This window comes from Pongo pygmaeus, chromosome 8 (genome assembly GCF_028885625.2).
Source record: "Pongo pygmaeus isolate AG05252 chromosome 8, NHGRI_mPonPyg2-v2.0_pri, whole genome shotgun sequence".
In the NCBI taxonomy this organism is placed as follows: domain Eukaryota; kingdom Metazoa; phylum Chordata; class Mammalia; order Primates; family Hominidae; genus Pongo; species Pongo pygmaeus.
In genome coordinates this window covers 109,148,423-109,160,947 of record NC_072381.2, presented here as the reverse complement: position 1 = coordinate 109,160,947, position 12,525 = coordinate 109,148,423, and the positions used below count along the sequence as shown (strand labels likewise).

The window sequence follows — 12,525 nt, the reverse complement described above, 5'->3', positions numbered from 1 at the left end:
ACACAAGCCCAGATCGATGGACGACTCAGGCAACGAATCGATCACTTTTCGGGGGAGAATTCACCCTTTGTGACCTGCAGAGGGTCAGGTGGTTCGTCCAAAGAGGCTCTGGCTTGAAGGATTTAAAGCTGGCCTTTTCCCCATTCCCATCTCCTCCTCCGGGGCCTGGGCAGTAACAGCCGGGTAATAAACTACTTCTCATTAAAAAGATCTGGGGGTGGAAGTGGTAGGGGGACATAAAAGTGGGGACAAAAAGGCACAGATCCGCTCCGAGGCGGAAAGCCAGGTTGGGGGCGCGCTGGGCTCACTTTCCCCGCTCCCTCTCCCCCCGAAGCCACCCTGAGTTTTTGTACCCGGCGAACTAGCCCGGTGCCGCGCCAGGCCGCTGGCTGCGCGCTGGGCTCGGGTGGGGGCTCAACGGCCCGCCCCTGCCACTGGGGCCGGGCTGCAGCCCCCTCCCCGTCGCCCCGAGCCCCTCCCCCGGCCCGGAGCCCCTCCCCGCGCGCTTCCCCTCTCTCCCCTCCCTCCCTTCCCTTCCCTGCCTGCCAGGCCCTGCCTCCGCCTCCTGCGCCCACAGCCTCCGCCAGCGCCGATCCCCCCGGAGCCCGAGCCGGAGAGCGGCGAAGGGGAGCCGCCGGCCCCTCCCCAGGACGCTGACAGCAGGCTCCGGGGCCCCCGCCCCGTCCCCTCGCCGGCGGGACACACCCCCGCCCCTCCTCTGCTCCGCCAGTTCCCGCCGGACCTACCGGGCGGCGGAGAGAGCGAGCGAGCGAGCGGGCGAGCGCAGCGCGGCGGCCGCGCGGGAGTGAAGGGGCGCGCCGCAGGCCGGCGGGGAGCTCCCCAGGGCGCACGGAGCCCGCGCGCCCTCCGGGACCCTTCCCCGTCCCTGGGCCCGGACCTGTGGACGCCGGGAGTCCGGGCAGCGTTCGGAGCGCCGGGCCGGGGTGGCGGGCGGCCCCGGGACCTGTGCAGCTGGAGAAGGAGCCGGAGCCCGGCCGGGATGAGAAGGTGACGCCGCCGGGGGCGCCACTTGCTTTGTGGGGGAAGATGCTCGCCTACTGCGTGCAGGATGCCACCGTGGTGGACGTGGAGAAGCGGAGGAACCCCTCCAAGCACTACGTGAGTACAGCCCCCGCCGACCCTGCTGGGAGTGACCCGAGGTCCCGGGAGGGCCCCGGATGGCCCCTCGCCCCTCCCAGCTGTGAGGTCCCGAAGCTAAGCGCCCACTGGGCAACCAGCAGCCGTGGAGTTTCTTCGCGGGGCTGTGATCTCCAGGGAAGCCTCTTCTGTCCTTCCTCCTCCCCCCTCCCCCCCCGGTTTCTTTTTTTGGCATTGGAATTGGCAAGTGGCTGCCCTTGTCTGTTACAACGGTGAAGTCATCTGTCCGCCTTTGATGGATGGTGGGGGGAGCTTTCGTCAACCCCTCGCAGAGCAGCCCCGTCGGGAAAGCGCATCTCCTCGGCCCTCCCCAGGGGCCCTGGGCGCTCACGCTCACACAGCCTGGGATGCTTTCAGAGCTCGCCCTGGGGAGGGGAAGCCTCGCGCCCTGCCTCCCACGCCAGCTGTCTCTGCCTTCCTAGGCCTGGGGCTGGGGGCAGAAGGAAGCCGCCGCCCCCTGGCCCAACCTCCACCCTCCGCGCTGAGCTTTGATTTCCCTCTTAAAGCCATTGTGTCCGTCGGTGTGAGGAGAATTGTGGCTTTTCCTTTTATCCCTCCTCTGGACGTGACCCTTAACCGGGTTCATTTCCTCTTAAGTGATGCTCCATCTCCAGACACGAGGAGGCGAATGTTTGCTGTGGTCTCCGAGGAACCGCCCCTCCCCCTTCCTCCCCCAAACTTTAATGAGAAGGGGTTAGGGTTGACTGGGGCAGCTCCAGAGCCTATGTGACAGTTCCCCTTTCATCTCAGCCGGTCCTGTCTTCCCATCCCTCACACCTTAGGAAGTAAACACGGTGTCCTTGACCCCTCTGAGCGTCTGTGCCCCTGTACTTGAGATAGAAGAGACCCAAGCACAGAGGACTGCATGTTATTTGCAAATTGGGTATTTAGAGGAGCAGTTCCAGTGCTCAAAGCATTAATCTTAACAGTTAAAACAGGCGCTGGTTGCTGCCCTGGATTGTACATTGATCTCTGAAGTGCCTTTTCTTCCACTGTTGCAAAGGGACTGGGGTTTGTGGCAATGTCAGCCTCGGGCTACTCTTTTTGCCTTTGTCACCAGTGTAGCTCTGAACTTTGAGTTTCTTTACAGCTGAGCAAATGCGGCTGGGCTCATATGGGGAGGAGGTAAATGTGGAGGCAGGTTCCTGACTAGGCAGGGAGGTGGGTGCCTGTCGGGTCCAGTCCCTGACACCCTTAGAGTTGTTTCTTTTATGTCATCTGGTCCAGCAAGCATCTTCCGCTGCTGTTACAAGAAAGCTCTTTTTGGAGGTCTTGGGTCACCAGGTGGTCAACCTGCTCTGTGGACAGATGTCCCTTTGTATATCCCAGGGTTTATTTTTCTCAAATGTTGCAGGCTAAGTTTTAAGGGTTCTCATTTGTAGTCCTCGGTTGAGCTCGGCACTGCATTCAACAGATGGTACTCTGCTTTGAGACCCAGGCAGGTGCATTTCCATCTCTGGATTTTAAATGAAACATCACATTTCAGCTCCCACCGATGGTGCCCAAGGTTGCAGATGCAGGACACACTGGTAAAAAACTAGAACCGGGGCCCACCGCAGACAGGATGAAAGGCAAGGTTGCGTGCTGGGGCTCTGAAGTTAGACGGTCTTGCTCAAAGCCTGGCACGCAGCCACTAACTAGCTGTGCCACCTTGGCAAGTTATTTAAACCTCCCCCAGCCTCAGTTTACTCAATTTCAAGTAAGGATAATAATAGTATGTACTTGTTGGGAGAATTAAATGAGATCATCTATGTAAAGCACTTAGCCCAGTTCCTGGCACGCAGTGAGCTCTTATTAAATGGTAGCTTATTATTGGTGAGATTCTGACTAAGAAAGTATTTTTGAAAAGCAGCTATTAATGGTCTGGCAAAAAGGAAGAAAGATTTTGGGTTTTAAGATTGATAATAACTTGTTCTATGTGAAAAACACAAAAGAAGTCCTGTCCAGTTCCCTCGAAATGATCATTTCCTTCCTTTTTACAGACAAAGTGTTTCCCGGGACATCTCCGCTTCCCGAGTAAGAATCGATGACATTATGTTTGGGGCAGGGAGTGATGTCACTGAACAGATGGGGCCATGCAGAGTTCTGAACTAGGGTTCTGGAAAACACTGAGAGGAGAAAGTGTTACATGTTGTGGAATTGTGGAACGGGCAGAGACCCGAAGACTCATCTGGCTCAACTCCTTCATTTTACAGATGGGGAAATGGAGAGCCAGATTGGGTAAAGTAACTTGCAACACAGCTACTCACAGCTGGGTTTTTTTCATTGCATGTACCCTAAGTCTGGTTGGGTTTGGCTAAGAGGACAAATAACTGGTGGTCAAAAAGTTTCTACCCATTTGGGGCATTGCGTATATATTAATACATAACATAAGCATATCCAATAATAGAAAGGGGGAAAGAAAGTAATAGAAAGGGCCTGGTGGGACAGACAGGGGCAGGAGGAGCGGGTTGGGGGAGGCTGCAGCCTCTTCCTCTCCTGGCCCTTGCACGGTGGATACCACACACCAGAAGCTCAAGTGTTGTGGGTAAGGCCCTCTGGTGTGGTCAGCTGGCAGGACATGCTGCACCCATCGCCTATGTTCTGGAAACCCTCTACACTGGAGGAGCAAGCCTCCTTCCAGCCTCTCCTCTGCTGATGGTGAATTCCGAGTCTGTGGTTTGGTAAACTGCAGAGCAGAGAGGTTTTACGGGATGTGCGTGTTAGCCAGAGCTAGCCGATGAGAGGCCTGGGGCCCACGCAGGAGGAGCTCTGCTGGCTCCAGAGTGCTGGGAACACACTGCAAAGGTTCTGTCAGGACATTCTGCAAAGAGTTTGCTCATCCCCACGGGGAGGGGGAGCTGCCTGAACACGAAGGGTCCTGTGCTGTCCGTCCGTTCATGAAGGCACGCAAGTAGCTTCCATCATGGGGATGGCACTCAGCCCTGGCTTCCTTCCTCTCTGCCAGGCCCCTGCTTGGGGTGGGGTTGAGAAGGGCACGCAGCTGCTACTAAGGTCAGGCTCCCTGGCATGAAGCTAGGCTCCTTTCCTGGCTTTCTGAGCTGTGCCTGGGGAGACCCTAGGTAAACTGGCTTTGGCGTCTGACCACTTGTCTCGAAAATGGTCCTGATGATGCTGGATGCAGAATGCAGATTCCTTCATTTGAAAGTTTTTCAGTAAAGATTTGAATTCAGGTCCACCGGATTCTTTGTGCTCACAGGCAGGTGTAGGTATATGTCAATTCGTGTGGTGGAGAAAAGCTCGTTTATCTAAAACAAACAAGAAATTATATCTATTTGGATTTGGGAGGTTTTGCACTTTCACAGTTGTTTTATTATTTCCTAATTGTTTATTTCAGACAAATACCAATCATGAATGTTCTGATCCTCTGCAGGACTCTTTGGGGAATGCAAATAATAGCCAGTTTAGCAGTTACCATCGATGGTGAAACATACTTAACACTCGTGTTTTCGTGTGATTCCTGCAGGTCACTGAATGTACCCTAATGTGGGGTAGGTTTTTGGATTCCGTTTTACAGATGAATTAACTGCGACTTGGAGCAATTCACCAACTTGCTTAGGGTCTCGCAGCTAGCACAAGGCAGATCTAGGGCAATGCAGGTCAGGTTAGCTCCAAAGGAGGATGTGGATATAAGGTGGGGCCCTTCTCTTCCATTAGAATCCGGGCAGGAAGGCCAGGCTCAGCCCTGTTCCATGGTGACAGAGCAGTGCAGGGTTGTCTTTAGGACTGCCTCACTGTGGAGACATCTACCATGTGCCCTGCAGGTGAGTTCGTGGTGGGCAACGCAGGCGGGTCACTGTGAGGCAGGAGGAGTAGAGCAACTTCAGGCTGGTATCTGGTCCCCAGTAATGCTTAGGGTAATAAATTAAGGGTTGACCTTGTGGAAATAATATATTCTTCCTCTGTTTAGATCATCCCAGATTTTATTCTTGGTCTTGGGAGCTACATGCTTAGGAATTGGCCCCAAACTCATTCATTTCTGTGCCCTTCTTTTTTTTTTTTTCTCAGCCCTTAGGTTGTGACTCCAGCCCCACAGGAATGAGAACGTGCAGCCACAGCCTGCAAGGGTCTTTTTCAGGGCCAGTTCCATTATGGAATGAGTATGGTGTTGGGCAGATCAGTGCTTCAGTCCTACCTGTGGCACTTCCTAGATGCGCAACCTTGGGCTGTCACTCTGAGCCTCAGTTTCCTCACCTGTAACTTCACAGGGCTCTTGGGAAGTTGGCCTGAGATAATTTGGGGTAGTGTCTACCCAGTGCCTGACCCCACCATGGGCATGCACCATATACTAGTTGCCATCTGCTGTTCCTGATCACCAAGGCACTGCAGGTGATTTAGGACACAATCGGTGAATCTGAGAGAAAAGGAAAGACTGAGGCAAGAAGGACGGCCCAGCTTTTCACAGTCTGATGGGGAAGTGGGTTACACGCCCCATGGAAAACACCCAGCCTCCAAGAGGAACAGATAAACACAGAGCAGCTGTTCAGACCTGGAGGGGTTCCTGGAGCTGAGCATTGGGATCTGGTGGTGGCTTTCTGGTAAGCTGGGAAGAAACAGAGGTTAGGAGAGAAGGAAAGAGGTTGCTCTGGGTAAGGGCAAGGTCAAATAGGATCCTAGCCCCAAGGTCAGCACCACACATGGGTTAGCACTCTTGCCTGCTCTCTCTGTCCCTCTGTCTCTCTTACACATGCACAAGCATGGGAACGGTTTCTTCTCTGGGGAGGGAAGTGATCGAGGGGTGATTCACGGGTCTGACAAGGCTCCCTGCTCATGGAACAACCAACCACATCCTTCAAGGCCGTTGGAACAGGGAGCACAGCCAGCCATTTATCGCAACCCTGTGTCGAGCTGAGTGAGGGCTTTTGGGGGGCAAACCAGGGTAGAAATTACCATGTGTGGTGGCAGGCAGAGGGGAAGGGAAGAGAAGGGAAAAATAAACCTATTTGATGTCAGAGGAGACCGATTCCAGCCCAGAAATACAAGCCCCAGCTGCTGTATTTTCCAAAGAGATATTCCGGGGCCAGCATGAGTTAACTGACCGTGGAGGCTATGAATTAGGGAAGTGTTGTGAGGACTTCTGACTTTGGGTTTGCACAGCAGTTCCCTGTAAATTGCCTTCTAATTGCCTCAGCCTGAGTCACTGACCAGACTATTTCTTGGCCAGAAAAAGTCTAACGGGCAACTGTGTTCTCTTTTACCTCTTAATTAGACAAAATGAAACAAATAATAGAGTTATACACATGGTAGTCCCACTTACTCCTCTCGAGTTCTAGAATCCAGGAAAGGGATAGTGGATTAGGATAGGGATCCAGGGGACAGGAAGGACAAGGGGTGTGTGTGGGAAATGAGGTGGAGATTCTGGCTTTGGAACTAGGTTCTGAGTGAGGGCCAGAGGTGTTCTCTGCCGTGACAATTGCCAAAAATAATGGAAGCGCCCAATAGAGTGGTCAGGGCTTCCAGAGGCGGGTTCCCAGAGCAGCGTGCTATTTCCTGCCTGGCCCGGGCTTCTGCTGCCGGTAGTGCAGCCAGTCACAGGCGGGCAGGTGAATGAAAGGTCAGGAGCCCAGCTGCGAAGGGGATGGGGGCCGCAGGAGGATCCCTCTTGTGCCTCTGGGTAACCCCCAGGCAAGTCACCACATCAGCCGCAGAGACTGAGCTCCTGCTGTGTGCATGGTGCTGGTCAGAGTCCGGCAAGGCTTATGGGGTTAAGATCCCGTAAGAAGGGGGAGAACTAACATACAGGCACCTACTATGTGCCAGGCAATGCAGAAGATGCCTTTAGAGGCGATTTTACTTGAACCTCATAACAACCCCATGTGATTAGGTAGGTGTTTTTATCCCCATTTTATAGATGGGGAAATTGAAGCTCAGAGGGTTCGTGTCATTCTACTCAGAGTAATTCCGTGGCAGGGCTGGGATTCTCACCCTGGTCTCTGACACCCACGTCTATGAATGCCACTTCTTCCCCATCAGAGCTGGCTTGGTGAGAGAGAAAATAAGCAGCGAGTCCAGGCAGCACCACCTGGGGATAAGGGGTGCACCTGGGAGGCTGTGTTGTCCCAGAGCTCCTGTGTACCGTGTCCCTTGGCTGAGCATTGGGATATCCTGGCCCCACCACTCACTGCCGTGGGATACAGTGCAAGTTACTTATGTCTCTGAGCCTCAGTTTCCTCATCAGTAAAAAAAAAAAAAAGAATATATGGGGAAAGTTGGACCTAGCTCTTAGGGTTATGATGAAGATGAAATGAGTTTGTAATTGTAAAGAGCTTAGACCAGTACCTGGTGCCTTATGGAGCTCAGCATAAGTATTTGCTATCACAATCACTAAGTCCTGAAGCTGTTCAGAGAAGGGAGAGCACTCTGTGAACTGAAGTTTCCAGGGAAGACCGACTGGAGAAGGCAGCTTCATGATGGGCCTTGAGGTGTAATTAGGATTTGGCTGGGAAAGAGTAGGATTTAGATGGGAAAACTGAGGAAGGGCATTCCAAGAAAGGGAAAAGCAAAGGTGCTGGAGGTGGAACGTGCAAGGAAAAGCTGGCCAAAGCCGAGGGTGGATGAGGGAGAGAAGGATGACAGGAAAGCTCAGGCCAGCTCTGAGAGGCTCTGATGTCAGCAGAGGGAATTCAGTTTATTTTGTAGACACCTTGGAACCTTCCTTTTCTCCCAAGGGCTTGGCAGGGAAAGGGAGCTAAATAGTCACTTTGAGGTCCTCCTGGTGGGCTCCAGCGCTGTTTTTGCGACTGTGCCTGGAACAGAGCTAGGTAAGGACTGGAATCTTTTTCTAGCTCTGCCTGGGGGACTCTTTAGTTGGCCAGCTGGGTCCCACCCCTCCTGTTTACAGCTCTCACTCCTAGGGGTCTGGCTTCCCCATAAAAAGTTGATTGCACCCGGGCTCTTGGGGAGGAAGGGTTGAGGAGGAGGAGGAGGAGAAGAGGGAGCAGCAGGAAGTGAGGTGTCAGCTGCTTTGGGTCTTAACTAGCATAGGACCCTGTATGGGAGGGCCTGATGCAGCAGTGTTTCAGGTGGAGTAATTTCCATCCACAGTACCCCAGTGGCAAGAGCGAGAACGCGCCTATCCTCGTAGGTTCTGGGGGCCAATACCTCACAGTCTGAGCAGAGCCCAGCATGTCTGTGTCTTCTGAACCATTCACACTAATGTTGCCTTCTACTTCAGGATCTCTCTGAACTTGTTTTAGGTTTTTTTTTTTGAGTTGGGGTCTCGCTCTGTCACCCAGGCTGTAGTGCAGTGGTGCGATCTTGGTTCACTGCAACCTCCACCCCCCGGGTTCAAGCGATTCTCGTGCCTCAGCCTCCCAAGTAGCTGGGATTACAGGCATGCACCACCACACCCAGCTAATTTTTGTATTCTTAGTAAAGGTGGGGTTTTGCCATGTTGGCCAGGCTGGTCTCGAACTCCTGACCTCAGGTGATCCACTCACCTCAGCCTCCCAAAGTGCTGGGATTACAGGTGTGAACCACTGCGCCTGGCCTGAACTTGTTTTAGTTTTAAATGCAGTGCTTCAGCTGGGCATGGTGGCTCATGCCTGTAATCCCAGTGCTTCAAAAGGCCAAAGTGGGGAGGATTACTTGAGGCCAGGAGCTCAGACCAGCCTGGACAATGTAGCAAGACCCCATCTCTACAAAAAAATTAAAAAATAAGCCAAAATAAGCCAGGTGTGGAGGCATGCACCTGTAGTTCCAGTTACTCAGCCGGCTGAGATGGGAGGATGGCTGGAGCCCAGGAGGTTGAGTCTGCAGTGAACCGTGATCACACCACTGCACTCCAGCCTGGGTGACAGAGTGAGACCCTGTCTCAAAAAAAAAAAAAAAAAATTCTAAAAAGCTAGGCATGGTGATGAACACCTGTAGTCCTAGCTACCCGGGAGGCTGAAGTGGGAAGATCACTTGAGCCCAGGAGTTGGAGGCTGCAGTGAGCTATGATTATGCTACTGCATTCCAGCCTCGGTGACAGCAAGACCCTGTCTCTAAAAACAAATAAATAAATGCAATGCTTCAAACTACCTCTTCATTTATTTGACCTCTGCTACACTCCCAGATAGTCTAGTAAACCTTATTCTTAGGGAAAATATGATAATAAAAATAACAGCTGACCTTTCTAAATGTTTTCTATGTGCTAAGACTTTCGTATGGATGTTCTCAGAAAAGCCCCACACAGCATGTAGCTCCCACCAGCATCCATACTGTACAGGTGAGAGCACAAAGGCTGAGAGAGCTCAAATGAATTGCCAGATGCCACGCAGGATGAGCTGCAGGTGGAGAGGCCTGCACTGACCCAGGTCTGCTGGCTCCAAAGCCTGCGCTGTCCCCACAGAGACCGCTTAATGACACATTATACACCCAGGATGCCTGGGCCCCACGGTTCCACCTTAGGCCTAGTTGGTTGGCTCCTCAAGCCGTGAGATCTTCCACATGTCACCTCCCCCTTCTAGAACTACATTTGCCCATCTAGAAAATGGGGCAACTGCTTCTTTTCAGGCTTGCCTTGCAGAGGGGAGGACAGGTATAAAAGCTGCTTTGGAAAGCACTGAGCCCAGAAATGATAGCTGTGTGAGCGGGTCCCTTGATCCCCCAGTCTGGGTTCTTAATTATCTAGGGCAGGGATGCTATACAAAACGAGTTGTTCCTGACCTCAGGGAATTTTTAAACAAGGTTCACCTGCCCAGCCACCTCTCCTGAGAAGCCTCATAGACAGAGTTGACTCAGGAGTACTTAGGCTCTTAGTGAAGATCTCTTCTAGAAAACGGCCTCTGGTTTTCCTTCTTTCCAAACCAATCATTTTTTTGTGAACAGGAAAAGACAGAGTTATTCCCAGTCCCATCTCTCCCTGCTGTTACCTGAGTGGAGGAAGTGATATCTAAGTGGCTGAGTTAGCAAAGGGGAAACAGCTGTGGTTTCTGCCCCTCCACTGGGTTGCTTTCTCTGTCCCTGTGCTGTCATTTCCCTTTGGCTGGCGAGGAAGCCACCCTCCCCAAGCCTGGGCGGAGGCCCATGGCTGGGTCGGGGTAGACTCTGTGTGTGTGTGTCAATACAGCATAAATTATGCAGTGGGGCGTGTGGGACCATTTATCCTGTTTCTGGGATCCCTGGAGCATGAACTTCAGACCTGTTGGAAACTGATCACTCTTATCAGATCTGACCACAACTTCAGGGAGTCAGGAGTGGAAGTAATGCCCCATGTTCAGAATGAACTTGCAGGGTGTACCAGGTGGGGTAGGGATTGATGGAATGTGGGCTGGTTTGCACTTTTGCCCATCAGTGTGTGGTCCCTGATGGAGAACCCACGTTGTTATCCTTTTTTGAGGAGTGCTCTCACTAAAGGAGACCTTGGCCCGTATTGTATCACCACCATCATCATAGAGCTGTTACAGGAAAGGGGTCCCAATCCAGACCCCAAGAGAGGGTTCTTGGATCTCCAGCAAGAAAGAATTCAGGGCGAGTCCATAGAGTAAAGTGAAGGCAAGTTTATTAAGAAAGTAAAGGAATAAAAGAATGGCTGCTCCATAGACAGAGCAGCCCCGAGGGCCGCTGGTTGCCCATTTTTATGGTTATTTCCTGATGATATGCTAAAACAGGGGTGGATTATTCATGCTTCCCCTTGTGAGACCATATAGGGTAACTTCCTGACATTGCCATGGCATTTGTAAACTGTCATGGCGCTGGTGGGAGTGTAGTGGTCAGGATGACCAGAGGTCACTCTCGTTGCCATCTTGGTTTTGGTGGGTTTTAGCTGTCGTCTTTACTGCATGCTGTTTTCCATTTTTTTTTTTTTTTTTTGAGATGAAGTCTCGCTCTGTCATCCAGGCTGGAGTGCAGTGGCGCAATCTTGGCTCACTGCAACCTCCGCCTCCTGGATTCAAGTGATTCTCGTGTCTCAGCTTCCCGAGTAGCTGGTATTACAGGCGCGCACCACCATGCCCGGCTAATTTTTTGTATTTTGTTTTGGTGGAGACGGGGTTTCACCATGTTGGCCAGGCTGATCTCGAACTCCTGACCTCAGGTGATCTGCCCGGCTCAGCCTCCCAAAGTTCTGGGATTACAGGTGTGAGCCACCGCGCCCAGCCTACTGCATACTATTTTATCAGCAAGGTCTTTATGACCTGCATCTTCTGCTGACATCCTATCTCATTCTGTGACTTAGAATGGCTAAATATCTGGGAATGCAGCCCAGTAGGTTTCAGCCTTGTTTTACCCAGCCCCTATTCAAGCTGGAGTTGCTCTGGTTCACATGCCTCTGACACAGCTACCACATATTGAATTCCCATTTTATGCCAGGCATTGCCTGGCCTTTGATTTATAACCTCTGGCCCCAGTGTGCCCATGAAGGTATGCATTTTTAACCCCATTTGACTCGTGTGGAACCTGAGGTTTGGAGAGTGCAGGTAGCATTGTTAAGAAAGCACAAACCCAGGCAGATGTGACCTCCCTCCCCTTCCCCAGCCTGCGCCTGGTTTTACACCATCACTGTGTCTTACACACTTGGTCCCTTTTCAGGGCACGCAGGGCTACAGGGGCTTCTGTGAGAAGGTGCTCCTCGTGGGGAACTTGCCCTGGTTGCTTTTCCCCATCTAAGTGTTCAGAGCGTATAGGGATTGTCCCTGTCCTTTGAAGTGGCTGCTTTGTAAACTCTTTCATGGTAGGCCCAGTTCTGACCCAGCGTTATCCCGTTTCCTAATGGCCCAGACCCAAAAGGCTATTTTAAGGGACTTGCCTGTGTGGGAGAATTTCTCTCTGGAACAACAGAGGAGGAGGCCTGGCCGGCCTGGCATGGGGCTGGCAGTGGAGCTCCGAGAGGGTGAAACTCTGTCCTGAATTCTGCCTCCTGGGCTGGAACAGATTAGTTGAGGCTTCAGCACAGTGCCTGGCACCCAGAAGGGATAGAATCACTTCTTGATGAGTGTGAGATTCCCAGAGGTGGCAGTCCAGGGATTTCTGCTGGTCAGAGCCCCAGTGGGCTGGCAAACTTGCAGAGTTAAGGTCCGTAATAGAACAATGTCTGCACTTTGGTCTCAAGCTGGGATTAATTACTGACTTTAGCCATCACTCATTGGCAACTTGAAGCAAGCAGCCTCATGTTTTTTGTTATTTCTGAATGTGGCGGCTCCCAGGCAGGGGAAGTGGGGATGTCAGGTTAGAGAATGTATGGGTGGAGTCCATTTTAGATGCAGGCACTTGTCTCATTTAATCCCCACAGCAAACCCTGGTCGTCACCTATGTTTTATAGGGGAGGAAACTGAGGCTCAGGGAGGTGCAGCATCTTGCCCATCACTGGCAGCAACAGTGGGAGCCAGGGTTGCATCCCAGATCTCTTCAGGAACAAAGCCTGACGGCTTTGTCTGACAGCTTCCC

At 52.4% G+C, this 12,525-nt stretch overlaps 1 protein-coding gene across 3 annotated transcripts in view; it reads left to right on the top strand.

Annotated features, from left to right (window-relative positions):
- The first annotated feature begins 727 nt into the window (after nt 1-727).
- SH3PXD2A (SH3 and PX domains 2A) overlaps nt 728-12,525 on the top strand; it is a 258,939-nt gene continuing 247,141 nt past the window's right edge. For 2 of the 3 annotated variants that reach the window (XM_054436530.2, XM_054436528.2), the window contains exon 1: nt 728-1,119. In XM_054436530.2, the coding sequence (XP_054292505.1) occupies nt 1,048-1,119 (72 nt within the window). In that variant the 5' untranslated portion in view covers nt 728-1,047. The remainder of the gene's footprint in view (nt 1,120-12,525) is intronic. The other variant, XM_054436529.2, reaches the window with a different exon arrangement.